General features: G+C 34.7%; 2 protein-coding genes across 8 annotated transcripts; one reads left to right on the forward strand and one right to left on the reverse strand.

Annotated features, from left to right (window-relative positions):
• Positions 1 to 197: 197 nt before the first annotated feature.
• LOC149740407 (uncharacterized) lies at positions 198 to 7,773 on the forward strand. Of its 2 annotated transcripts, XM_089871806.1 has the most exons (15): positions 198 to 399; positions 624 to 660; positions 915 to 997; positions 1,257 to 1,387; positions 1,690 to 1,787; positions 1,937 to 2,008; positions 2,535 to 2,606; positions 3,495 to 3,607; positions 3,674 to 3,772; positions 4,255 to 4,366; positions 4,831 to 4,932; positions 5,668 to 5,830; positions 6,244 to 6,434; positions 6,795 to 6,908; positions 7,402 to 7,773. In XM_089871806.1, the coding sequence occupies exons 1-15, from the start codon at positions 368 to 370 to the stop codon at positions 7,474 to 7,476; spliced, it is 1,494 nt and encodes a 497-aa protein (XP_089727932.1). In that variant the 5' UTR covers positions 198 to 367; the 3' UTR covers positions 7,477 to 7,773. The 2 variants fall into 2 exon arrangements, with proteins under 2 accessions (XP_089727932.1, XP_089727933.1); XM_089871807.1 differs by lacking the exon at positions 2,535 to 2,606.
• LOC149740408 (F-BAR and double SH3 domains protein 2-like) lies at positions 6,243 to 27,939 on the reverse strand. Of its 6 annotated transcripts, none has more exons than XM_089871793.1 (18): positions 27,748 to 27,939; positions 18,655 to 18,752; positions 18,309 to 18,354; positions 17,972 to 18,048; positions 17,673 to 17,711; positions 16,602 to 16,746; positions 16,368 to 16,504; positions 16,226 to 16,289; positions 14,875 to 15,003; positions 14,613 to 14,735; positions 14,005 to 14,165; positions 13,502 to 13,595; positions 12,154 to 12,327; positions 11,311 to 11,589; positions 10,044 to 10,371; positions 9,372 to 9,592; positions 8,647 to 8,871; positions 6,243 to 8,214 (listed from the first exon to the last, which is right to left on the reverse strand). In XM_089871793.1, the coding sequence occupies exons 1-18, from the start codon at positions 27,868 to 27,870 to the stop codon at positions 8,152 to 8,154; spliced, it is 2,526 nt and encodes an 841-aa protein (XP_089727919.1). In that variant the 5' UTR covers positions 27,871 to 27,939; the 3' UTR covers positions 6,243 to 8,151. The 6 variants fall into 6 exon arrangements, with proteins under 6 accessions (XP_089727919.1, XP_089727917.1, XP_089727921.1 ...); XM_089871791.1 differs by lacking the exon at positions 27,748 to 27,939 and adding an exon at positions 19,629 to 20,246; XM_089871795.1 differs by lacking the exon at positions 27,748 to 27,939 and adding an exon at positions 18,855 to 19,432.
• Positions 27,940 to 27,947: the final 8 nt, after the last annotated feature.

Genomic DNA, 27,947 nt, shown 5'->3' on the forward strand with positions numbered 1-27,947 from the left:
GCTAATGGATGTTTTCGTCGGGCGAAATGTACGTTTATATTTTACAAGCAATAACAATTTTCCAATAAACCTGTTACAATATATAAATTTAAAACGATGTCGGTTTACTCCAACAATAAAAACTTTATTGAAAGGTCGAATAAGTTTGAACAGCGCCAGCTGAGTGGTCAAAAAAGGTAGATTTATTTCGTCGGGTGGCGCCATGTAGCTTGGCAACTCAAACGCGTGGCGGGATATTTTTCGCTTGTGCATCTTCGTGTTGTTGTAAAAAGTTGTTCACTTTGAAAAATTGAGTGATTTGTAGTTCTTTGACGAAGTACCTTCAAGGTTTTACCAATTCTCAGCTTAAGTACTTCAGAAAAACAAAATGGACAACCTTAAAATAGGAGATTTTGTCTGGTAAGTTGTTTTATTTAATAACTTCCTTTTCAAAAATGTGTAAAACTAGTTCAACTTTTGTAGCAAAAGTGACTCGCAAATTACTTAAACATATCTTCTTGTTTATTGATAATTGCATTGTTTTGAATGTGGCTTTTTTGTGTATAATTTCTGTAATTGTTTTATTCCCAAGGAACTACTTATTGGGAATCCCAATGAGTAATTAACAATTATTATAATTTCAGGGCAAAGATGACAGGTTACCCATACTGGCCAGGAAAGGTACGTAAATACTGTTTATGTGTATTTTTTAAATATATTCTATTTTCCTTTTTTTTATGCTGAACTTTATGTCTTCCAGCAGACTACAGATACTGAGAAGTACACCCCAAGATTTTTTATTTTTTCATTTCTTATCAAATAATTTAACAGCAAGCGAATCTCTGTAAAATGTACAAAAGATATTGTATATAAAGTCCGATATTATAAAACAAATTGTTATAATAATAAAATACAAACTGTATTGAACTCAACAGATTGTAGAACCAGACAAAGATGTGAAAAAGCCGAACAAAAAGTCCGAAATGTTGTTTGTACGATTTTACGGCACTGGAGATTTGTAAGTTATATTTTTAAAAGTAAAATGACCCAAAAGCGATATGAAAATGCAAATATACACTTCCTACTAATTTTAGTAATTCAATGACACTAGCATTATAATTGTTTTTATGTAAAGTTTGTTCCCACATTTGTAACACTAGAATTAAAAATGTTACCAGGAACCAGCCACACCCAATCTTTTAGCACAGAATTTAAAAAATTTAAAAACGCTCTGCTCACATTTTTTTTAACAATCACAACATACTAAAAATTTGCAGTGCATGGACTAAAGTTGACATGATTCACAAGTTTGAAGAAAACCGTGAAAAATACTCAAATGGTAGTAAACGTGTTATGTTTGTTGATGCTGTAAAAAAGATAGAACATGCAGTGGAAAACCGAGAAAAAGGTGAAAGTTGTTTCATATTGTCATCAAAATGTACAGAATATTGTGTAAGCCTAACAATTAAATTTGCTTATAATTATATTGTAGCTTATCTGCCTAATTTTGGATTTGAAATGTCTGACCAACTTAGCATGTAACTATGGATTTTCTAACTACTTTAAATTTGCTTTATTTATTTGTATTGTTTTTGTTTAATTTTGTGGTTTTTAATTGTCCGACCAACTGAACTCTGGATTTGCTAACTTTAAATTTGTAAATTAAATTATTTAAATTAACTTGTTTACAAACTGTGGATTTGGTTCCAGGTCTTCCCGACACAAGTGATGAATCGGATGCAGGATCGGAGGCAAGTGACGATCTTCCTCTTGCTGTTAAAGCGAAGAATGGAAGAAGAAACTCAATTGTAAGAAGATAAAATTATTTAATTTAATTGATTTTACAACTGAAGAATAATGTGGCCTATATATATATGGGCTATAATATAATTCTAAAAAGAATTGTTTCTATTTAATGCCCGTACAATTAAACAAGACTAAGAATTTTATAACATAGGAGGACGATTCGGCTCCTCTTCCAAAAAAAAGAAGAAAATCAACAAAAAAGTCACTTCCCACCAGAGAAGAGGTAAAGTTAGTTAAAAGATTACTTGAATGCCTCAAGCGATTTGTGACATAGAGAGTAACATTGGTATCGTTCTTAAGTTCCCTGTTACCTACAGTTTTTCATTGTTTGTTACACTTTTAAGCGGAAAGAGCTGCAAATGTCAAATTTGTGTGCATTCGCATATATGGTGGAGAAAGTGCATATACACTGCTAACTGTAGGTTTTGCACATACACTATAATATAAATAGTAAAGATGTATGTACGAGTACTGTATATTTGATTGTGGCAAATACACACACATTTTGCATTGCTTTCAGTTTTATAATCAGTGAATGAACTATATTTCTGAAACACTTATTTTTCCTTTTTTGACTGCCACAGCACCAGTTCTGGTTACTGAAATTGCATTAAGCTATTTACCTTTTTTGTTTTATTAAGTTTCTTTATACCACTAAATACATACAACCCACTATCCACACGCATACCATCATAAATCACCTAACACATTAATCGAGCCACGTATTGACATTCATGCTTTATAACTAGTTGACACTGAAGCATCAGAACATGTCTCACTACCTTCTAACCCGGACTTCCCCCACCACCCTCGCAACCAAGGTAGTGATTGGCATGTTTGCCCACTAACCTCCTTTTTCTTGTGTTTGCGATAATTCCTGCAGTTGTAGAGAAATTGTAACTTAGAGAAATTAGCCTTGCTAAAAATATCTCAAAATTTCTCTCTTTAGCATTAGCTTTTTCCTTGCTGAAAATATCTCATTTTCTTTTGCAAGTTAAGCAATACAAATTTGCTAATAATTGTTATTGTAACATTCATTGTAATATAGTCGCACTCAAAAGTAAAATCAAATTCCACCCCATGAATAAATGCAAATCAGCTATTAATAAACGCTTAAAAAAACGATGCAACTGTCAACTACCTAATTTGAATATTTTAGCGTCATTATGTTAATGTGGCATGTTATGTATGCAGCAATAAACAAACTTAACATTGATAGCCATGAGAGCTTAGTAGAGGCTGCCATTTCTTCTTATAAAATATATATTTTTACTAAATGAAAACCAATCATTTTACATGAGGCTCAGCTCAAATTGGTAAAAACAAAAAGAAAATTGGATTTCCCCCCAAATTTTAGTTTTGTTCGCCGCTGAAATCTAACTAATGGTTTTGTTTTTAATGGATTGTTTATAATTAACTCGTTTTATTTTGTTTAATTTACCCAAAATGTGATTTTGTTTTCATCATGTTTTGCAATTTCTAAATATACTTTTTAGTTTCAAGAATTACTTATTTTAGTTTGAAATTAAAATGACCTTTACTTATTTTAGTTTGAAAAAATTTAATTTACAAATTTAAAGTTAGCTGTTTCTAAAAATACATTAAAACAGACATGACTATTTTCGTTTTTTTTTTTAATGTTAAAATCAAGATTTGATTTGCGATTTTTCTCGAACACTAAATCACCCATACCTTATTATTTGTTGTAGATTCCGAAGGTAAAGACAACGCCAAGTGGTTCTCGACTCTCCCCAGATTCAACTGCAGATGCCGACAGCACAACCAATCCAATTGTTAAAGACGTCATCCCCACTGACAAAAAGCAAGTATCCAGTTTTAGCTATATCATTATAACAGCAAATTTTTAATAATTGTTTGTATTCACCAGAATTGGCTTCCTCGGCTTGGGAATAATGGGCGTTCCGATGGCTCAAAACTTGATCCGAACAGGCCATGATGTCACAGTGTGGAACAGAGAACCTTCAAAGTAAGTTTGATTTTAATTCAATATTTTGCATTTGAAGTGATACTATGTAAATGCAATGGGTATGTACAACCTTTCAGTTTAATTTAATGCTTTAGTTAACAATTCAGTTGCTGGCAATAAGAAAATCTTAGCTTTTGGGAACATGTTTTAAATTTTTATGATCCAATCTTTAATCATAACACGGTGCACTACTATATCTGTTTTAAATATGGTTAAGCAAAACAATAACTTTAAAAATCTGAAAATAAGCAACAAAAAAAATCTGAAAATAAACAACAACAAAAACAAACAGCAAGAAAAATCCGAAAACAAACAGCAAGAAAAATCCGAAAATAATCAACAAGAAAAAATCAAAAAACAACCAACAAGAAAAAAGCCAAAAATAAATCAAGAAATAAATGTGTCCTTTGCTTTAATTAGTTAAAACTAAAACAAAAAACTATATTAAAAATTTATTTAACATGTGGTATATGTGTTTCCAGGTGTAAGTCGCTTGTAGCGCTCGGTGCAAAGGAAGGTTCATCACCATGTGATGTTGTACAGCAATGTGACATCATATTTTCATGTGTGTCAGACTCAGATGCTGTTAGAGACGTAAGTCTTTACAAATAATTTGTTTTAACTTTTGTATATTATATAGACTAATAGTACTGTGGTGTAAGATGGAAACCTTCAGGACTCAACACTACATACTTTTTAAACTTGGTTTTAAAAATTCTCTTTTTTAGAGTTGTGAGTACAAGGTTATATAATTCTGTATATATTTTTGTTTACGACCAAATTGGATAAAAAAGAATAAAAATAAACAACTTATCCCAACCTAGTACACCTTTATTTTAATATGGTTGTTCTAAGTATAATATATAGATCATGAACTGTATTTCTCAATTTTAACGTAAAAAAACACCCTTTAACATTTTAAAATATCACATAAAGATCATAAGGTGTATTACTCCATGTTAAATGGAAAAAAACAAAAACGTTTTAACAGTTTGAAATATCATATAAAGACCATGAACTATATTTCTCCAAAGCACACTTTAACCATTTGTTTTCAGTTGGTTCTTGGTAACCAGGGAGTATTACAAGGCATAAGCTCAGGAAAAGGGTATGTTGAATTATCAACTGTTGATCCGGAGACCATTAAAGAAATAGCTGAGGTAAAATGTTTTGTTAATAAATGATTGAGCAAATATTATAGCTCGTAATTGTAACATATAAATTGCATACTTGAGGGTTAGATTAGAGTAAATATTGGAAAGAAAAATTAATTTTGATAAAGAAAATAGTACATCTGTATATAATTATTTTTTAGAGATAATGTAACATACTTTTAGTTTTATTTTTAACACTCATCAAGTGTAATTTTCTGTCAGTGCAAATAAAAGGGCGGAGGGGGGATTTTAATTATAATTTTTTAAATAATAAATTTAAGTTTGCCTTTTATTATGGTCGACTGCTCCAATTCAAACTTTTCTAACATTGTGTAGTAGTTGTGATGGTATTTTATACAAACAAATATAAAACGCTAAAGTGTAAATGGCACCTACAGAGTAACATACATGGTAACTTGTAAGCTGGCCCGATGTGTTAAAACACACGTTAAAATGACTGTCATTTCCGACCACGTGAAGATAAAGCAAGTTACATTATAATATTTAAATAGAAAATCAGAACCCCCTCTGCCCTTTAAAAATTTCTATTTGCGCCACCTTAAAACCTCATATAAGAACAATGTTAACACGCATGTTAAAACTACTGTCGTTTTCCGACCACGCGAAGATAAAGCAAGTTACATTCAATCAAAAAATCAGAACTACCTCTGCCCTTTAAAAATCCTATTTGCGCCACTGTAAAACTTCATACGATAAAAGTCATTTTTTGATGAAATACAGGTTATCTCAATGCGTGGAGGTAGGTTCCTTGAAGCACCACTGTCCGGTAACAAGAAGGGTGCTGAGCAAGGTCAGTTAGTCATCCTTGCAGCTGGTGACAGGTCATTATACATGGATGCTTATTCTTGTTTTGAAGCTTTGGGAAAAAAAACTTTCTTTTTGGGTAAGATTCTGTTGTATTTGACCTTTATTGTTGTAATCAAAGATTAAAATGTAGTTTGGTTATCAAATTAAAAAAAATCTAAAATTTTTAAAAAAAATCTAAAATTTTTTTTACAAGTTTTTTTTAAATAATATAACATACATAGTTACCATAACTTTTCTTTGTTTTAAAGCTATATATGATCATTTTTCAATATAATAGGAATTAAGATAGCTCAATGAAGGTGTAAAAAGAGGATGTTTACAAAAGTAAAATAATTATTCCACTAAAAAAATCATGCATACTTTTTGCCTCAGTTTATGTAATTTTAATTAAAAAAAATTCAATTCCATTTCAAAAAATCTTGTATATAAATCTGTTAAAAAAATGATGTTTTCGTGAAAGTTGTTTTAACTTGTAACATCTACCACCAGGTGAACTGGGTACTGGAGCAAACACCAAACTCATTGTTAATATGCTCATGGGAACATTTATGGCATCCTTGTCAGAAGGGCTTTCCCTTGCTGAAAAAGCCGGTTTAGACCAGTATACACTGCTTGATGTGCTCAATATGAGCAGCATTTCCTGTCCTTTTGTCAAAAGCAAAGGAACCGCCATACTTGAGGTGATTGTTTTTTTTTAAAGATTGGGTCTAAATTTGGGTCAATCCTCTACAGTCTACACTGATTTCTTTGTGTATTAGTACTAGACTAGTTCTACAATTTGATTTCTTTCTAAACTCAAATATAAGCACATGTATATTATACGATCTATTTTATATTCTGGTTAAGGTGACTAATTTCTGTCAGGTATATAGCTACTTGACATGTGTGCATGCCTACATATTAGAAATAAATACTCACTGCCTCAAGATAGCAAAATACTATTAACATTAACTGAAAAAAGCAAAATACTATTAACATTAACTGAAAAAAACTAATGTCAAAACAACATACATATATACACAAAATCTTTTTCTTTTCAGGGTCATTTTCCAGTCAACTTTCCACTGAAGCATCAACAAAAGGATTTAAAACTTGCCATTCAAATGGGAGACAAACTAGAGCAACCTTTGTCTGTTGCATCAGCAGCTAATGAAGTAAGTTATGTTTATAGTGTATGCAGTTTGTTCTTATATGACATTACCATGCCTAGGGCTGGCACCGCTCAAAACATTTACGTTTCAAAATTTTTTTTTTATTGTACACAAACTCAGACTTATTATAAATTGTATAATAGGGCTATTCTTATCAATGTAGCTTTTCAAGGCTTAAATGTGGTCTTGTAACAGTGTTGCCTAGGAAATCATAAGTTCAAAAATGATAATTAAAGAGTTAAAATAATTAAAGAGTTAAAATTGCTTACTGGTTTACTGTTTCTTAAAAATTGCTATCCACCATAAGATGTGTTATTTCTTAGGGCTAATCTTTTTAATGCAGCTTTTCAAGGGTTTAAATGCGACTTTTATAAAAATATTAAACAGTAAATCACAAGTTAAGAAATGATTACTTAAGGTTAAGTACATGAATTGCTACTGGATTATATTGTTCTCATAAAAATTCTATCCTAAGACTTGTTATTTCTTTGCACAGTTGTACAAAAGGAGCAAAGCACAAGGTTTTGGCGATCGAGATATGTCATGCGTGTACAGAGCTGTAAATGTTTGAACTTCATAACTGCCATACTTTGAAACTTTCCAATGAAATCGCTTCTGTACATATGGTCCTTATCATGAGACGTGTATAGTTTGTACAACTTCGTTTTGTTCACATCATGTTACGAATACGAGCGCTGTTTTTATTGCGTACAATTTTTTTACTCTGTTTTCTGTTTTCAGCAAAGACTTTTTCTGCTGTTACGATTTCAAGTTTATTTCATAATTTGTACACAACCGCGGCAATGGAATAAGAAATGACAATAAATTACATCATGTGACAAATAAAGACAAGTAAATTGACAACAAATGCTTGCAAATTACTCCAGACCTGCTGAAATAAAATGAACTTGATTAGAAGTAAAGGACAATACAAACAAAACGCACACTGCGGATAAACAGTTTAAAAAAGACGATTTCTTTTAAAAAGCTGATTTCTTACAAAAGTGACTGCAGTGTTTAAGTGACTTCATCCACCAATATTTGACTTGTGTTTGATAACTGCATCCTCTATTCCTGAGTCATAACATGATCTTGTACATTCCATACATTTGTGCAAATCTCTCTCATTCAAGCACCAGGTTCAACACGAAGTTGTAACTTTTGTTTACGGGTCAATGCTAACAATTGCCTCTCATAGAATATAAAGAGCCTACGGTTTTCACAACCAACAACCTCTCTTTTGTATTTATCTATTATTTGTTCGTATAAATGAAACTGGGCGCTTTGGTGGAGCTGGCGCAGAACGATTCTGGTAAAACATAAAACAAAACTTATAACTTATGTCTGTATTATACAGGCCCCATAAAACATTTTAGATGAACGGCTTCAGAAAAATTAAAAACTCATAAAACAGTTAAGCTTGTGTGCCTCAAAAAAATTACCAGATAACTAATTAAGCAGAACGGGCTATCCACTACAATGAGCATTCAACCATAAAGGCAGTTACACAGCAGACAGATGCTACCATTTTCCATTATTCTACAAAGGGAATTGATAAGAAAAGAAATTGAAAGAGAAATGATAATGAATAAAATTATTACCTACACATACATAACCAGCAATTTTTTTAACTGACTTTTTTTACTATTTGTAGACAACCAAAATGTAATCAGCACTATAGCCATGATTGTAGAGCTTGAAGTAATAACTTAGCAAAATAATAAGTTAAAACTCAACATACCGGTTTAGGTTTTAAACTTGTGTAGATAGGAGATGCTGGAGCTGAATTTGTTCGTTCATGTATTATATCTGGCACCTCCAGTGAAGCGTGGGGTAGGGGTGAATGGCGCTGCGTATTTACTCCCGAATCTGGAGAGCTGCTCCGGAAATTTTTACTAGAATGGCTGGGTGAAGAACTTGGGGTAGGGGGCCGAAAACTAGGGGGGATTTCACTTGTAGGGGAATCCTGGTAAAAATTGAAAATTTACTGACTGCCATTTCCTAATTGGTCAATCAAACATTAAATGCTTACTAGTTAGTCAGTATGCCTTGCTCACAGCCTTTTTTGCTGTTTTTATAACATTGGTATAATTTAAGTAGGGTGGGGAAAGATAGGACACCTTTTCATTCTATTTTCTTGTCCCATTCGGTAGTAAACAAAGAATTATAAAACCGTATCCTCACAACTCCCATAGACTGTTGTTAATTCAACTTAATTGTTTAAAAAAACAATCATAATATTTAAACATCTTGTCCTAAAGGTGTCCCATCTTCTCCCATCCTACTATATTACATTATGCTGTTCTTAACATTGGTATAATATATAACATTCGATTGCGTTTTTTTTACATTGTGCTGTTTTTATACCAGTAGTATAATATATTCCATGTGCTGTTTTTACAACATTGTTATTGTATATTATATAATTCTTATAACATTTGTATAATAATACGTTAGATTACATACTTCTGGAGAAGCAGGTTCTTTCACGTTCGAATTACATGAACCCATGTCTTCGACGACTAATCCCGGGAAAACGCCGATTTTCCCGTTAAGTTCGCCTTTCCACCATCCATCGTCGATCCCATTGTCATCCTTGGATATGATGCTGATAATTGCTCCCTCAGGGAAGGATAACTCCTCCTCAGAGCAAGCCTCGTATTCATAGATTGCTTTCGCCAGACAAACTGTTTGGAAAATCATGAATTAATATTTTTGTTGATTATGGCATTTAGTGTTACAAATCAAGTAAGCGCGGATACTGGAAATTTTAAACTGGGCATGTCAACATTAAGACTAATATTATCTATCAATGGCAATATCTGAACAAAAAGTGTTAAATTTTATATTTAAACATATACGGAAATTTGTTTATTAAATTTAAATTCAATGAAGATGCTTTACATAAGAGTTGCATCTTAAAATTTTTTTAGGAAGCATGAGATATAATGCATGTGCTACATGCCATTTAAGCACTGCAGAACTTTAATAGCAACCAAAAACTTAGGTATCATAAATGTTAAGTTAAAAACTTTAAACTAAAAATGAGAGGTTGATTAAATATTTTCAAGTTAAAATAACTCCTAACTAAAAATCATTTAAAAATATCTTCAATTAAAAATCCTCAACAACACTTACTTCCGGATGGTGGAGGATGAGCGGCTCCTCCCGAAGTGATGCGGCTCACCTCCCTGTCGTTTCCGGAGGAGTTGGTGGTAAGAGATGAAGTCCCGGAGGTTATTGATCCAGAAGATGAAGATCCAAGGGTGTCGTTATAATCACCAGGGGGCAGTGCATAGTGATGGTGGGGGGTGGCGGGGTTAGCAGGGAATTCCAGATAATTCTCGGGTATGTACCCCATTCTTCCGGAAGCATCTCTGGCTTTCACCCACTGGTCTAGATCTCCATCCTCTACGACCTCGATTCGATCACCAACAGTGATCGTTAGTTCATCTGTTCTCGTTGCCTGTCAATTAAACACTGTTAACTAAAAAAAATAAAAATATTTTTAAAATATTTTGGAAAAAAAAGTAACTCTGATTTCGATTAAAAAATTCAAATGCTTTGCACATAAACTTATTCATAACAGGTAGGCCTATTCAAATATGTTTCCTGGAGCAAGAGATATTCAAAATATACAGTTGAATGTTGTTATTAGCACAATAAACATGATTTGCACAAGTTGCATTTAACTTGTACCAACATTAAAACTAAAACAAAATATAGCTTTGCTTAAAATTATAACTTTTGCTATTAAAGTGCAAGGCTGACATTGAAAAAAGTAAAAAAATACTAGGCAAAAAAAGACAACAAAAAAAATATTGACAAAGAAGTATTTTTGTGGAATAGTAACCAAAACCTGTGTTTTTAATCTCTAAAAAACAGTTAATAATATTAGTTTGGGTTTCTACCTTTTGTAATAAGCTATTCTACCTTGTTTAATTTAACAGTGACAGTTCGTTACTATCTTATGATGTGGTAAAGGGAAAACAGAAGAAAGCTAAGTAAATATTTGAACTTAGCATTCAACCTACATAACAGCCTTAACATTTACACAGAACTCTAAAAGTTTAAATATCATAATGCACTTCTAGAGATACACATACCAAATAATTAAGTATTCTAGGATATCCTAGTCTACTTTATTTCTTACCTATTTTTTTTTATATTACAAATAGCAATATCATTTTTAACCACATAAATCAGTTTATTAACACTTCAATAGTAGTCTTACTGGATCATGAGGTATAAAGTAATCAAAAAAGGAATGTTGACCTCATTAAACAGAATACCGAATTCTGTAATTAGATACGAAAATAAAAAGATTCAAATTTTACGAATTCGAAATTGTGTATTGTGCATCCTACGCACTTTAAACATTCACTATCAAAAAATGTTCACATACCTGGTAAGGATAAGTCACAGTGCATGTCACAGGGTAGTTCCTGCTGTGATCACTGGATGGGAGAGAGAGGTCATCCTTCTCCCCCACCATCATTACGTGATCATCTTCATCAAATGTCTCGTCATCCACAAAATCCTCGTCAAAGAAACTCTCGTCCCCACCCACTGACGTGTGAGCACCATTTGTGTGATGATCGTCGGGTAAGGTACGGTTGTGCAGCGAGCAACGTTTCGTTGAAAAACCAGGTGTGGTCACCGATTGCTCCATTTCTTTAGCAGCCTGGAATGCAAGACATGTGTGTTATGTCGGAATCTTTTGTTAATCTGGGCCCAGAGAGGATTGTTAAAATGTTGTTTTACGCTCATAGTAATCAAAAATGTAAAACCTCATAGTAATGTGGTAAATGCAACCCACTTTGGCTTTGCTTTGAATTAACACCTTTTACGCGTAACACCAGGACAAACATACCATTTCACTCCAGGCATCCCTATATACATCTATGATCAAATTCAGCTAAATGGGCCCTTTCACTATGATACTTCTTGAGTAATTACAAACAATTAGTAAATTGATCCAATTTGTCATTGTCACCAATCATACTGTGTACTGTTTGGTGGGAAAACCATGGCATGGCTTGGAAAACTATGACTAAAATTTAGCTTGCTTAGCCTTTCTCACCACATTTGTAACTACATTTGGTGCATTAAAACAATTCACTTCTATTAAGTTACTCCAGATTTTTCTAAAGCATTTCAATTACATCATTAGACCGTTCAAAAAAATCCTGTAACTGCATTTAGTTACAACACGAAATTATAAATTTGCTTTAAATAAAACACCAACCTGAGCCCTTGCACTTTCAAGCCAGGTGTCAACATTCACATTGACGTCACGTAGAAGTTGTAACCTCGCTTCCCCACCAATATGGTTGGTTTCAGTGCGACGTAAATCCTCTCTACATTTCTCCAGCCTTACTTCGGTCTCCTGCGCTACCGATTCAATGTTTAACTCAGGACTCTGTGGGAATATTGTTGGGTAAAGCTGAGGGTTAACATTTTGGTGTAAGAGCATTTTATTGTTTTATTGTTGGGTAAAACATTAGGATCAGAGTAACAAAAAAACCATTGCTGATGATGAAATTTTGGATTGAGATTTTATTATTGCTGGTTGGATTATCAATCATTGGCTTAATTTCCTTTAGCAGTATATTTGTTTATACATTGTTAGGGGGTGGCATTCTCGGACCGACTAAAAAACTAACTTCTAAAATTAGTACAATAATCCACAGAAATTTAATCGACCAGCTAAATTTGTAAAAAAAACACAAGTAAATTTTAGTTTGCCGACTAAAAAACGCGGTAACCAATAGTAACTGCGACCGGCTATTTTTAGTTGGTAGTTAATAATATCACACATGGTTGCTATGGTGTAGTACTGTAGTGGTACAAACTCATCACATGGTGTAAATATTTATATCATTCCATGTTTCCACATAATAAACCTCTCACACAAGGAATGTGTTAATCACTCCACTACATAGTGATGACAACATAAATACCAATGTAGCATTGCATATTACTAAGTAATTTACATACACCGGTTAAAATAAACAACAAACACATATTACGTACGGTCTATACTCTATAGTCTTTACAATTAGCTTTGATAAAACACATTACGAGTCTAATGTCATGGGAAGCTATATGATGATACACAGGAACAACTAATGACTTTCAGCTAATGTAATACATATATACATCCATGGTAACATTAACAATCAACAAATTATAACGAGTGTAAGCAGTAGCAACTGCATATTCAAAATGCAAATATGAAATTTGAATACCATAAGTTGTAATTAGAGTTAAGTAAAACAAACTAACTATATGGAAATAAAAGTATAAACATTTTTTCTTTGCACAAATGAGCTACATTGTTATGCACACTTACATCAATCAAAAGATATTTCGCTGCTTTCAATACAGAATGTGTGTATAAACAATGGCTTGATGTATTATACTTAATACACCATATGTTGGTGGGAGGCAAACAAAGTGCCATTACCTTTGCTAAATATTTTTCACATGATAAAAAACTTAAATTATTTAAATAAACAGGGAAAATTAGTAATAATTACAACTATTGATTAAAAACAGGTTTCACATTGTAACATGAAACATAACTAACTAACCTCTGCATATTTTTGTGATAAGCTTTCTAATCCTTGTTTGATTTTGTTGAGTCTTTGTAAATTTCTCTCGTCGCGTACAACCCTTGTTGTCCATCTAGAAATGGTTGAAATAAAGCATATATTTATATGATTGAACGAAATAAGCATTTAGAATAATGTATGTAATAAATATGTTTTGATATATAACAGTTTAAATTTTTGTATTTTATTTTAACATTTTACTTTTTTTTTAAATAAAAATCAAATTTTAATTTGGGGAAATAGCATAGCTCAATTAACAGTAAAAATAAATAACAACCATAAAGTTCTTAAATCTAGTTGATTTAGAACTCAGTACTATCTTTGCAATGACAATAAAAAAAAGAAATAAATTTGTATCCATGCAAATCTTATTAATTTGACCAACACATTATACGCAAAGGACCTTACATAAAAAGCATCCACCAAAACACAAAAACAAGCTAAAAAAAAAACAGAAAAAAGCATCTAAGCCATTCACTTACTTTCTAGCTTCCCTGTTCAGGGAGTTGTCTTCCCCAGGTTGTTCTGGGGTCAGTTTGGGGCCAACTTCATCATTGCCACATGGCTCAAACTCGTAACGGGGACCCCATTCAAACACAGGGTTTTCATGCAAGAAACATCGGATGTTGTATTCACGTGAAATCTGCATAAACCACAATGTTACAATATTTTTTCAAAAGTGGAAATTTGGTTACAAAGTTATGATTTGAAAAACTTTTTTAAAAAAGTATATATTATATATTTGATAACAAAGATATGACTTAAAAAACTTACATTTTTTGAAAAAAGTTGTAATTGGGTTACAAAATTTGAATAATATGTTATCATTAGTAAACAAAGGTTTTATTATTTCTTATTTTACATGAAGTACATTTGTGACCAGTATGTATACTTCATAATGTAGTTGGTAATGGGAAACATTGGCCTAAATTACAGGTCTAACGGTAAGCTTTATGAGACCTTACCAAATAAAATTGAATACTGTTACAAACTAATTTTGATTAATTTTTGTTCACAAGGCCAGTCTTCTTAAATACTGCACTCACAATACATACTAACAATGTTTGTGTACCATGGCATTGCATCTTACCTTGCCGGCATCATGTAGTGCGTGCGTGTGTGCTTCTTGTGACGCTGTACAAGCTTGCAGCTCAAACTTACACAGCAAGCCAAGATAATCTTGAAATTTTGCGAATAAATTGCCATCCAGTATCTACAGAGTAAATTTGCATTGCTTTAAATGTAAACAAAATAACACAATCTCGACCCCACATGTGCATGCATACCATGTTTACATAATTATATATCAGTGTAATGGAAGATTAATAGCATGCGATAAGCAATAAGCATACCCGCATAGCTTCAGGCATGTCTGTCTCATAATATCTCTTCTGATGGCAGTTAGCAGCAGCCAGCATTAACAAGTATTCATTTCTTGCTACGGTTGAGCTTTTGCTACTTTCGTCACATTTTTGCTGCAGCTGAAAATTGAGACAGAATTTAACTGATATAACAATATATTCTAAAAGGTCAAAGTAGGTAAAAAGTTTACTAAAGCAAAATAACAATGAATCTAAAACAATATTGCTTATGTAGTTACAAATAGCATAAAGTTTCCCTTACACTATTCACTCTCACATTCCTAAAACTTTAGTAATACGAAAAAAAATCCCCAACCATGCTAGATGAAACACAAATTACGTCAACTTTACTAAGGATAAGCCGTAAAAATATGGTTAATGAAACAAGACTGAAGTATTCTTGGAAAAGAATAGGAAAAATGTATGTCTAGAAAATTTTCCTGTAATACTCAAGCACTAAACCAGTAATTGAAAACTCATGACAATGACATCATTGTGTTGTGATTTTCCCTGTAAACAGCCAGAGAGAAATGTAGCGAGAGTAATGCGTGAACATACATGGTGCGTGTGTTTGACTCATCATACCAACAGTAGTTTTGACGAGCTAGTCTTAATTTAAGCATGTCACGACTGCATTTTATTACACTGAATTAGAGCCCCTCGACAAGCAATAAGAGCTATTTTTAAACCGTCTTTATTAGCAGCTTGTGAGTATGAGACTGTTGGAAGTCGTGCCAAGTAAGGTTAAATACGGCTGATATCAGACTATAATTATTAATTAAATAAATCGGGAAACTTTCAGTAGCCCATCTACAAATTTACAGTTAAAACTGATGTGAAACTAAAATATAATTTTAATTCACAGCGAAAAAAATTGTTAAATTTATATTGATTTTGCATCGAATTTAGAATAAAATGTGGATTTAACTGTTGTTATTACAACCACTGCTGATTTACGCATCACGTGTTTGCTTGGAATCGAGATACCACAAGGTTTTTCGCTTTTTACATGCGCTCCTCTCGTATAAATACTTCTGGTCTAAAATCAGACTAACAATTGAGACTTTTCGGTTGGCTGAACTGAACCTTCACACAAGCCACCAATTTATGGAGTCTTACCTCCAATTCAGAACAGACAACGTGATTACAAAACAATGAACCTTTGTGTTATAACCCAAGAACTGGTTTTAACAATGCACCGCAATAAATTAAAATTATTATCCTTTTCAGGAGCAAATTAATAAATGAACGCTTATTATTGGTTTTTCATTTACTAATTTCCGAAATGGAATACTGTATAAATCAGCCATGTCAAAAAGAAAAATAAAACTTTTAATTTTACCTTTTGAAATGCTTTTTCTAATCCAGCTTTCGACTTGAACAAACTTGTTTGATTCTTCCTTAACCTTAAACAAAAGCACCAGTTTTAAATTTGTTTCAAGATGTTTATAAAACCTGTTTATGCTCAGAATAGGTTAACAAACCTGTCATTAACCTCTTGATATTTATCGCTAGCATTTTGTGAAACTTGTTCCAGATCGTAATATTTCTTCTTTGCTTTCGTCAGCTCCTTAACCGTCTCAGTAATTTCATTTTGCAAGTTGTTTAAAAGGTCCTGGCACTATTTAATGAAGAAAACAATACACATATTAATCACTATGCAACATAACAACCGTGAATGAAGAAATAAGGTTGACATTCCTTGCCAAACAACCTACCTTTTTAAGATGCACATCCTTTTGAGCCTTGCAATTTTTTGCAGCTTCGTAAATATTGTTCTTATAATATTCTGAAGCAGCAATACGTGCTTGGCCTGCTTTATCCGTGGCTTCAAGCACAGATTTCCACACAACTTGGACAGTTCTAAGTAAGGATACAAAATTTGAAGAATATCCATAAGAATTTAAGCCCCACAATTACGCAGGTCGCAGACTCTCAGTGTATTCGTTTTGCTATAGTTCATATTACAGTGAACAGGAAACAGTGGTAACAACAGACGCGTCATTTAAATGGATCCCTCCATTGCTTCACAAAACATTCATACTTAAGACTAAATATGGAGCCTAAACTATTTTTTTTTATTCCCAAGTTTCTAATACACATTAACAGCAAATGGGCAAAAAATTCAATATAAGTTGCCTTAGTTGCGTACTGGTACTGGCAACTGTGTGCATTTCTCAGAATGGTTCATTAATAGTTGATGAGCCTTCCAGCCAGCCCTATAAATTTTAAGAGCAAATTCCAGATATCTAGCTCTTAGAAAAGCAACTGAGTAAATATTTAACCAAGCAAGGTCGATAAACGTGAAACATTATGCTTGATAACATGTTATTGAATGTTTCAGTTGATTGACTTTTGAACCTCGTTGGTACAGTATATACAGCATCTTAATGATATTACTATGTAAGTTTAAACTATTACTATCACACATTCAAACACAAATATTAAATAGCCTAACACACAAAAAAATATTTCACACTTTGTTAGTAGTTAGTGGTGGAATGAAATGAAATTTACATTAAAATGGATGACAAATTATTCAATTATATCCTCACCAGGCAGGGTACGCGTATGGTACTTGTAATTAAAGTGATCGATTTATTTGAGTTTAGGTATTTGCATTCAAAATAAAGTGAGCATACAGTATCAAAAACACACACATGCTCAATATTTTAGTGAAAACACAATTAGGTGTAAATTAAAAACACACAAAAACCGGCAAAATGTCAACTTGGACACCAACTAACAAACTACTTTCACTAACTACAGCTTGAATGCAAAGTACTTACTGTAGGGCAGAGATAACTGGCTTGTGCTCTCCTACTTGACTAAAATCACGATAGTTTAAGCATAATATTTTATCTACATGCAGTCGACCAGCTATTATCGGAATGCACATAAAATATACTTGAAAGGCAAATCTAAGCATATACACTTCAAACTAGAAACTACTGTCGGTAATTCAATTTTGAGTTTACCACATATATATAAAACAAAAGTGTATAAACGGCACAGCTGTTGGCTACTATAAAGAAAAACAACAAAAACAACAAAGAAAGCATGAAAATAATAAACAAACAAGTTTTACTTTTTTTCTGTATCTTCTGTTTCAACTGATGGTGTGGATTCCCTCTTTTGGTACTGTACAACTAATTTCTGCAGTGCCTGTTGCAATTTTAATGAATGTGGTTTATTAAAAGGGCACACTATGACAAAAACTGAAACTTAAAAATCCCATACACACTAACACACATAGGTCGATAGCTGTAATAATAAATGTTGAAAGCTTTACAGAAATTTATATCAATTTCTTGTTAAACAACTTCAGAAATACTAAATGATTAATTTTTCAGGAATAACATATACATAACCATGATGTTACCACATTACAAACAAATATTTTTTTAAATATTGTAGTCATTTACCTGTCCATAATCTTTGTCTAACTGAGATCTCTGTTTCCCAAAATTTCTGCAAATATGAAAGAGTTAGATTAAAAGGAACTAGTGAAGAATCTTCCGGTACATGGCAGAATAGGCTAGTGGAAAGTGTTAGGGGTTGGTGGTTAGGGTTGATGGTTAGGGGGTGAGTGGTTATAGGGGTTAGTAGTTAGTGGTTATAGGGGTTAAGGGGTTAGTGGTTAGCAAATAGGGTAGGGGGAAGACTCCACTAGCACCGCTTAAAAATCTTATAGCTACAAGACTAAAAATATACTACAAATTACCATTACTGTTTAGCAATTGCACATGCAATGATAATCCCAACACACACCTAATATCATCCAGCAATTCACATTCCTGCTGATGTTTGTTCTGTAGTTTCGAAAGTTGTTCAAGTTGAGTGGTCTTGAGCAGTTGGGTGAGTTTCGCCTGTACAAATACATTTCTTGATCAATGAAATGAACGCTTTGAACTTCTATTCTGTTGTTACTGTTACACAATATATTTTTTTGTTTAAAATAATCCGTATACCTTTCTTGGAGGTGGTTCTCTCATGCTAATTTTGTTCAGTTATTTTTAAATTAAGATGAGACAGAAAACCCTATACGACTGCAGCTGCTAAATGAATAAATTCTGACTAAACGAACAGCACTAAAGAAGGCAATATAATACAAGCACTCGGCACTGTTATACCGCTGTATCACATCACGATATATTTTGTCAGATACGTAATTTGGGGTAGAAGAAATTCTTTTACGACTGCGTAATTATCTTTACATTCCAATGCCCTGTCAACACATGCTAATTTAGAGTTTTTAAAACGGTGCCATTCTCCAGAGATTTGAACTCCTGAGGTAAACAACACACTGCTACCTCGACAACAACCGCGCACGCATCGCGTTCGGTCTAATGAACGCTCGAAGTGAAACACTCGCTTTACTCAAAATACGTCATAGCACGGAGGCGCGCTCTGTATCTTTTTTATGAGCGAGCACGGAGAGAACTGTGTACTTTCCATTCCGAGAATCGAAAGGGATTCGATTACAGATTAATCCATATTGTAGCTTTTTGGCCCGTTATCCAAAATGAAGCTATCATTTATGCAAGTGCCGAGTCATTGCGTAATGTAATCTAAATATAAACCTCGGCGATTTTAGTGACCTAAGTCCTAAAGAGCCTCAGACTACTCGACAAATGTTTATGTTTTTCGAAGAAGTGATTGCCTAAATATTCATAGTTAACTTTAGATGTACTCTGTGGTGTGGGTTCACGCGGTTTGCCTAAAGTTGACTAGTAATAAAGCACCTTGCTCGACTGATAATCTTGCGACGATTTCCTCTTGCCCTGGTGTCGCCGACTCGCGTGGTACCTTACAATTGAGGTGTCTTGCGTCATAACCGCGGGTTTGTGACGTAATTCGGAGGGAGCGACGGCTTTTATTGGCAAATCTGTTTGATTGTACGGCTTCGTAGTGTTTTCTGTACGTTGACTTGGTCTTCTTTGTGAGGGGTATTTGTCGCTGACCACTGTGCGCTCACGCGAGAACAACGAAACAGTGGGGTTGGTTGTACTCGAAATATCCTCGTCTAGTATCGAAATTGGTACCAGCGAGTCGCAGGTGCTCCTTTGGTTGGTCTCTTCAGCTATAGATTGCTGCACTGCGCTGCCTCTCCGAACTTGCAGTTTGACATTGAGCAAGTTTTTGTCGCAAGTCGGCAGAGAGTGCGACCGAGATTGACGAATTCCCAGCGCACTCCGCATTGCAGGCTTCGGTGCCACTTGTGGAACATTATTATTGGGGTTTCGTTCGTAAACCATAGTAATATACAAGTGTATTCCTTGAACCTCACTGCGGAGCAGTATGAAGTGTAACACACTCTAGTTTAACAAAATCTGCAAATTGATAGGTTTAATACAAAACACGAAACAGTAGTTTTAAAAACATCAAGCCTTGACTGTAACTTATACTATTTAGAATACTTGCATTAATATAACTAACCTGACCGTCGCATTTAAAAAACACAGACACGATAATGTTACTTGTTTTTCTAAATACCAAACTCTGCATTCTTTGCTGGTGGGGTATTCCACACAACTTTTTAGACTGCGTCTTAGTTTTTTTAAGCTAACCATGCAAAAACGTGACATGTTTCAATGTATTTTCTTGACTTGACGCTAAAGCTAAATCTTGCTCTTGGCTGTAATCTGTTTGTCATTACAGTTGCGAGTGAAAAAAATACACTATACTTAAATGTATAAGAAAAAATCGATAATCCGATAAATAAATATATATGTACTGGTTGTCGATCTGTTTTACTGACTGACGTCAAACGCGCTTACTGCCGTCTAGATGCGTAAACAGTATTATTGTTGTTTTACATGGGTAAAGAATACATATCTTACTATCGTCTAGCTTTACAGAGTAATGTTCAAAACGTCGCAAGTATATTTTTGGCGTCTATATTCGGACTTTTTTTGGCAACATCGTTTCCGGTGAAGTGGAAAAGTCGACGCTCTATTTCCATTGTTACGTAACAATGAACATAAATACGCGTGAGCGACTTCCAGGTGACTAGCTTATCCCTGGGGCGCTAATTGGAACGATTACAGACAGAAAAGTTACAAGTTCGTCTTCCTATTGAATGTAAAAACCGGTGAGCCTGAAAAATATTCGTATGACGCATTTTCTGTCTGGCCTCGTCTGTTCTGTCTCTTTACGAATGCTGACTGCGTTATCTGTGCTCGTTTAAACACAGCCTAGATTGCGAACACTGAAAACGTTCTGCCAGCAATAGTAAAGCTTTAAATATACAAATACCAATGGGCAAACGCGTTACATGTTCAACTTATAATTTAAACCGCTTTGAATCGCATAGATTGACATGGTACACCGGAATTTTAAACGGATTTACCTTTACGGTGATCTGGCTATAGAAGCCTTTAATTGTCTACCGAGTTCCATTTACGTGAGCACATGACAACTACAAATGTTCTGTTTTAAGAATCTATACAATACTAAACCACACCTTCCGAATCGTCAAGTCTTTTCTTAGTACGGATACGGTAGCGTAATGCTGTATAAAGGTGGGCGTGTATACGTTTACCACACCCACACATCTTAATAAAGCGAAACGAAATACGGGTGGTATCCTGTAAGATCCAGCGATAGTTAGGCTTCTAAATACTGAAATGGCCTTGAATTTGAACTACGTGGCGCAAATAAAACGCACCGGTGGTTATGTGGCCGCAAAAGAGGCCAAACAACCCGGAGGTGTATTAAGTTTGTGGCGGTTCGCTGCTTTTCAACCACACGCAACTGTCTCTCGACAAAGTTCACGTTTCTTCAACGTCACGACAGATGTAGATTACGAGTACCTTGGTTGCAAAATTTAATTGAAAGCAGATGGCGAAATAAATCAATGTTTCGCTTTGTATGGTGGTGGGCGTCAATCAGGAGAATTGCATTCCATTACCTTCATTTTCGAAAAATTACGTAATCTACTTTTTGTGCTTAATAACGTGACCCATGCACACATTATGACGTAATGGAAACCACAATAACCGTCATTTAACGCGAATCAAGATAGTATCTGCAAAATACTACAAACAGGCTGCAAGTCTCCAAACGCACGTTCTGATAGGCAATACTCCAACGTTATGAGTTGTACTACTTCCGAACAAGCCTCGCTTGCAATCGAATTGCGGTTTCTAAACGTTCGGTTCAAAAACACCGGCACTACCGGCGCCAGGTACTGTTGGTGTATACAGAAGAAAAACAAAACTCGATCCCTGCCTGCCCGGTTAAACCTAGCTAACCTCACATTGCTCTGGTCCGACCAGCTGACCCTGCCTCGGTCGCTTCCGAATGACCGCGAGACGACAGCGGTTTGATATATGTTTATTGCCGCGAGTAATTCACGCCGGGAAGCGAAATTCCAATGAAGACTGGCGAGCCCGACGACGGGCGACTCGTGTAATTGCAATGCGAACAAACATATGTCGGAGCTTCAGTCGGACACGATTCGTAGCCTCAAACTCGGTCAGGCAAACAGAACAGTTAAATGACCCGCAGGCTTGACAGTACTGCGTGGATTATTCCAAGCAGATTGCGGACTAGTTTATCTTCCGCGTGTTCGTCATAATGTACGATTATCTCGTCGCCTGCCGGTAGTCGAAAGCGCTTAATTTAGGTAATCCAAATGGTCGATGCTTACTGCGTTAGAATACGGTACAAAATTGACCTAATTAGCTCCAGTTGGTAATTGCATCGATCACAAATATAATATTAATTCTGCTCTTGCTTTAAGCTACCACCTAACACAGTAGAAGAAAGCAATTTTCAAATATGGCGTCCTTTAACTTTTCAATATGACTTAAAAAATGTTAAGTCGCATCGATCAACTCGTCTTGTCAAATTCCAATCCTTATGTCAATTTCGAAAATCAACATTAACAGCCGACGTATCTCAAACACAGTGGACGTGAACCGCATATCAACAAATTCGACCAAGCTAACCATTCAAATCGGATGGTCCAATAACCGACTCAATTATTTGCGCACGAATACTGGTTTGCACTGAAAATAGAGGCGTCCATACAAACGCCGACCAACAACAATGGCTTGAATATACCGCTCCAGCTGGCGCTTTGGAATTTCTGTATAGAAAATAAACCAACGGCGTTCCGCTTTGCCCAGGGAGCTAGCAATTTTACAAGCCTTGACAGCGGTAATGATATGCTGTATAAGTGCAAGAAGCAAACGCACAGAATATAAACGAACTAAAATAACCTATTTATACGTATTTACGAAGCATTTATTATAACAACAAAACCAATGCAACTTTTAAACAGAGGGCATTGCGTACGAAATTCAGTCAGCGAATTACTTTAAGTCGCTGATATATTAGCTTTTGTGTTCGGCCATCAGGCTGTAGTGTTAGCATACAAAACATGACCTTTGCCACACTTTGTTAAGGGGGGACTCCCCCGGAACGTACACGGATCATTCTCGCTCGAAAACACGGGGCGAGTAAAGGGATACTTATATTCAGTTGTCACTGTAAAACTCTCCGGCTCAAATAACTAGAAGCTTTTATTCCAAAACAAAACACTATAATATTGTACACTTTGTATGGCAACACAATGAGACAAATCCATCAATTTGACATTGAAGTTACATTGACGCTATATTTAAAAAAGCCTTGCTATGACGTTATAAGATTAATACCGAAAACTACATTTTCCGAAGCAATCAATCTCGCTAGATTTCTTACATTTACGATCTCAGCATAGACATTACGTAATAGGCTATACTATACAATGTTTCTACAACGCTCAATCATGTTTTAAGATACGAAGTCAGGCCACTATACACAGATTACGCAATCGTTTAATTATAATTCGCATAATGATGGCGTGACTCTTACACACTCCCTTTTATGTCGTCATCAAACTTCTCAAAACTATGGAACTTAATTCTATTATCTCATCCATATATCCCTATCCGTATTAAGAGCGCCTCCGAGACAAAGAAAATATGTAAGAACCAAAAGATTGGCAGATTACTTTTTCTCTGCTTGACCTCAAAAAGTCTTGCCTCGCTTTCTAACCTCGAGAGTTTGACGTAGCAAAACAAACTGCTGGTAACGAACACGTATTCCTCATATAGGACACCTAAACAAAACCGTGATTCATGGCCACGCAGCTGTCCTGAAAGGACCTTAATCTAGTATTTGATTTTCGTATCTAGTTTCTGTAGTTAAACCGACGTAAGCCTTATCCTTGCTTGTAAAAGAACCGGAAAGTTGATACACTGCACGACAAGGCCCTAATGGGCAACACGATTCATATTTCGGTGACCGCTTTGATACGGCATCGGCTAAGACAATGTAAAAAGTTGAGGCGGCTTGCTCGTTCAGCGAGACATACCATACCAACACATGGTGTTGTGTGGTTCAATGAAATCGAACATAATAGGGTTTCGCATCGCTGCAATCCAGTTGTTGACAAGGCGTACATACACAAGATCATATGGGACATCTCCGGGTTTGCTTCAGATGGCAAGGTTGGGCTATTTTTGGCGTGGGAACCGTCTTGGAGAAGCGTAATTCTTTTTCACGTTCCCGCAAGTGTCTTTAGAGTAAGTTTACGAGCCGGTGAAGTGCCCAAACGTAGCCATATCGGCGCTGCTTTCTTTCAAATGGAGATTCGAGTGGTATATTGGTGGTAATTGGCCGGCTATTAATCGAGCCAACTAGTTATTGCTTTCATCTTATTATTCCTAATTTCCGCCGCCTTTCTACGTATCAACATGACCTCGTTAAGCCACTCAATCGCAATCTGACGTAATTTTGACCAGCGTTGATTACCAAATATGCATCACAGGAACACAAGGTATATTCCTTGGTATTACATTGCATACTGAGAATAATACGACCAACTCCAGTATGCTTCTTCAATGAGAGTAATGGTATAATAGGATGGGTATAACAAGGGTATAATAGGATAAACACTGGCAAGTAACATATAATAGGGTGGGGAAAGATGGGACACATTTTCTTTCATTTTTCTTGTCCCAATCGGTAGTAAACAAAGACGATTTTAAAAATTATAAAACCGTATCCTCACTTTTAATTAGTAAAGTCACGATCAAGATATTATGTGCTAAAGGTGTCTCATCTTACCCCAAAGCATAACATTTCAATAAAACATCACCGATTGCGTGAGAGCGTAACGTCGCATGGTAACCGCCTGGTCGCATAGTTCTCTCTCGTTTCTAAAGCACACGCAAACACCTATGTCGACTCAGCGCCTATTGATCAAAGCTGTGGTCGATGACCCGAACATTTCAGACAAAATCGTGACGTTTAAATGTTTGGGTGAAGATGTTTAAGAACTGTTGTTTAGCCACGGTGTGTGGTATATTGCATGGTATATGGTTATGTATTAGAAGCCTGATCTTTGGGTTAAATTCAATTTATTTTCACCTGTGCAGGTTTAGTATTGCTATATGTGTTGTGAAACGCGACGCTCACTTCGTGTTCGAATTGCGCTTTGGGGTTTGCCAACCTTACAAGCAGGGGCGTTTATTTTATTTTAGACAGCACTGCGCTCTGCTTCCACCCTCCGGATTTGGATAACTATACAAGTTTGTGGTATTGCTTTCGAGCATCACCTAGCGATGATTTTGTTTTTACCATTATCTTTTCTAAAAAATATGGGTTTGCATAAACACAACACCAACTACAAACAGGTCGAAGCTATTAATATTCATTATACAGTAGGTTGGGTAAGATGGTCAATGTTTTCATTCTCAATAATTACCCACAAAGTAACATACATGGCAACTCGTACGTGGCACAGGTGTTAGACCCGTGTAATAACGACTGTCGTTTTCCAGCCACGCGAGGATGAAGTAAGTTTCATTCATATTTTTCGGGTATACAAAGAATATTTATACAATTGAACCACTATATTCCCACGATTTTAAAATATCGGTGATAAACCTTAAAAATATGATTAGGAAATACAGAATATTATGTGATAATAATATTGGTCTGACCGTCTTATCTCACAGTACTAAAGGTTGATTATGCATTGTACCATACCGCGCATTGATTTTAAACCGCATAACATAATTAATTAGTTTAGGTTTCATTATCAAACTTTGCAACCAATCTGTTTTGTTTGCCTTTTGCCTTTTTAGAGAAAGTTTAACAAAAAGTACAAAATATTGAAAAGCTGTTTTATAGAAAAGTAAGTAGCCTACTACACTTGTTTGTGAGCCGTTTTATTGCTGAACACATATGTACGTTATTCTTAGTTTTCTAAATAAACAGTATCATTTTACACCTATAATACTCCTTTCGGAAACAAAGGGTATGCCGTAATTGGAAGCAATTTATTGTTCTACCTTATTTATTCATTTATTTATTTATTTATTTATTTATAGTTCCATGGGGAAAGACGCGATACTTTTAGCACAAAATATCAAAACATCTTGACTGTGTTTTAAACAATTAACAACGGTCCATGGGAGTCGTGAGGATACGATTTTATAATTCTCTAAATGTTCTTTGTTTTCTACCAAATGGAAAAAATAAAATGAAAAGTTGTCTCATATTCCCCATCCTACTTTATGTATAGTACTCTGGGGCAAGACGAGAACAATTAGCAAACGATATCCCATATTTCCATAAGTTTAACAGCGCTAGGTTAAAGTCATGGCGAAACGATTATACATTTCTGTGAAATTCTTTGTTTGCTACCAAATGGGACGACATATAATGAAAACTTTTTACAACCTACCGTATACAAAATATATTATACAACTTGTATAAACATGTTCAAAATATATATTTGAAAAACAAATAGTGTCAACTCACCCACAAAGTAACACACATGGTAAGTCGTAAGCTGGCGCGAGGTGTATGAACACCCGTGTTATAACGATTGTCGTTTTCTGGCCACGCGAGGATAAAGTAACTCATTCATTCATTCATTCATTCATTCATTCATTCATTCATTCATTCATTCATTTGTTCATTCATTCATTCATTCATTCATTCATTTATTCATTCATTCATTCATTCATTCATTCATTTAATTAAGTTTGTTCAACTATATAGCTGATTTGCTCTCATCGCATTTTAATTGGCCTAAAACAGCTATCGATTTATTTGTATGCTAATTATTTTGCCTTCAATTTTAACTGTTGTTAGGAATCTTATTATGCAAATTTTTTTCAAGGTATTTTTAGCGTGGTACGAATAAAAAAGTCACACCCTAATTTCGTTCTATCACAAATCCAATTTTAATATTAATTATATTGTGTCCAAAAAAATAAAACACGTATTGAAAAATGCCATTGTACCTTCAATTGAACTAAACAAGGACAATATATTTGTTTTTCATACAAGCGTATCCGAGTCGGTGCTGTAAAACTAGTAACCGCTGTTTCGCACCGTCTAGTTTGCCTCACGGTGGTTGGGTGAACCAAAAGCCATGAAACTAACTTTCTACGTCATGGGAAGTCCCCATAGTAAATTCTCGATTCTCGTGAATCGAGTTTTCGTTTTTCGCTAACTTTGTTAAATTACCAATTTTAGTGAAATTTAGGTTTGTTTTAAGTATACTGCTGTGGGGGAAGATGGGACACCTTAGTAACGGGATTGTATTTTAAACAATAAATAACGTACAATGGGAGTCGAGAGGATACGGTTTACTGCCGAATGGGACGAGAAAATGTAATAAAAATGTGTCCCATCTTTCCCACCCTACTAAGAATTGTAGCGTTTTGTAGCGAAAGTACAAAAGTACGGAACTGATTATAAAAAAGAGCCAAACAAATATGAACCACATTAATAAGCAAATGCATCTAATATATCAACTTAATTAACAAAATTTATAAAAAAAAACATACACACCTTATCAGCAGTGGCATTCAAAGATGGCAAATTCCAACTTCTTTCATCGAAGGCCAAACTCCACATGCTCTTTGATCGACCAAGACTGCTGCTCGACATTCGGGTCGACAGACGCGTCGACATGTTAATCCGTTACTTAAAATCAGATTGCAGTATAAGTACTGGTACTGTTTTGTTCTGTAAAACAAACCCAGGCTTGT

The sequence above is a fragment of the Ciona robusta genome, chromosome 2 (genome assembly GCF_009617815.1).
Source record: "Ciona robusta chromosome 2, ASM961781v2".
Taxonomy (NCBI): Eukaryota; Metazoa; Chordata; class Ascidiacea; order Phlebobranchia; family Cionidae; genus Ciona; species Ciona robusta.

Coding starts and splice junctions, on each gene's coding strand:
- LOC149740407 (XM_089871806.1), top strand. CDS start 368: ATGGACAACCTTAAAATAGGAGATTTTGTCTG. Junction 400..623: donor AAAATAGGAGATTTTGTCTG/GTAAGTTGTTTT, acceptor TTATAATTTCAG/GGCAAAGATGACAGGTTACC. Junction 2,607..3,494: donor CCACCACCCTCGCAACCAAG/GTAGTGATTGGC, acceptor TATTTGTTGTAG/ATTCCGAAGGTAAAGACAAC.
- LOC149740408 (XM_089871791.1), bottom strand. CDS start 20,141: ATGGTTTACGAACGAAACCCCAATAATAATGTTCCACAAGTGGCACCG. Junction 14,166..14,612: donor CACTACATGATGCCGGCAAG/GTAAGATGCAAT, acceptor TGGTTTATGCAG/ATTTCACGTGAATACAACAT. Junction 8,872..9,371: donor AAGAACCTGCTTCTCCAGAA/GTATGTAATCTA, acceptor AATTTTTACCAG/GATTCCCCTACAAGTGAAAT.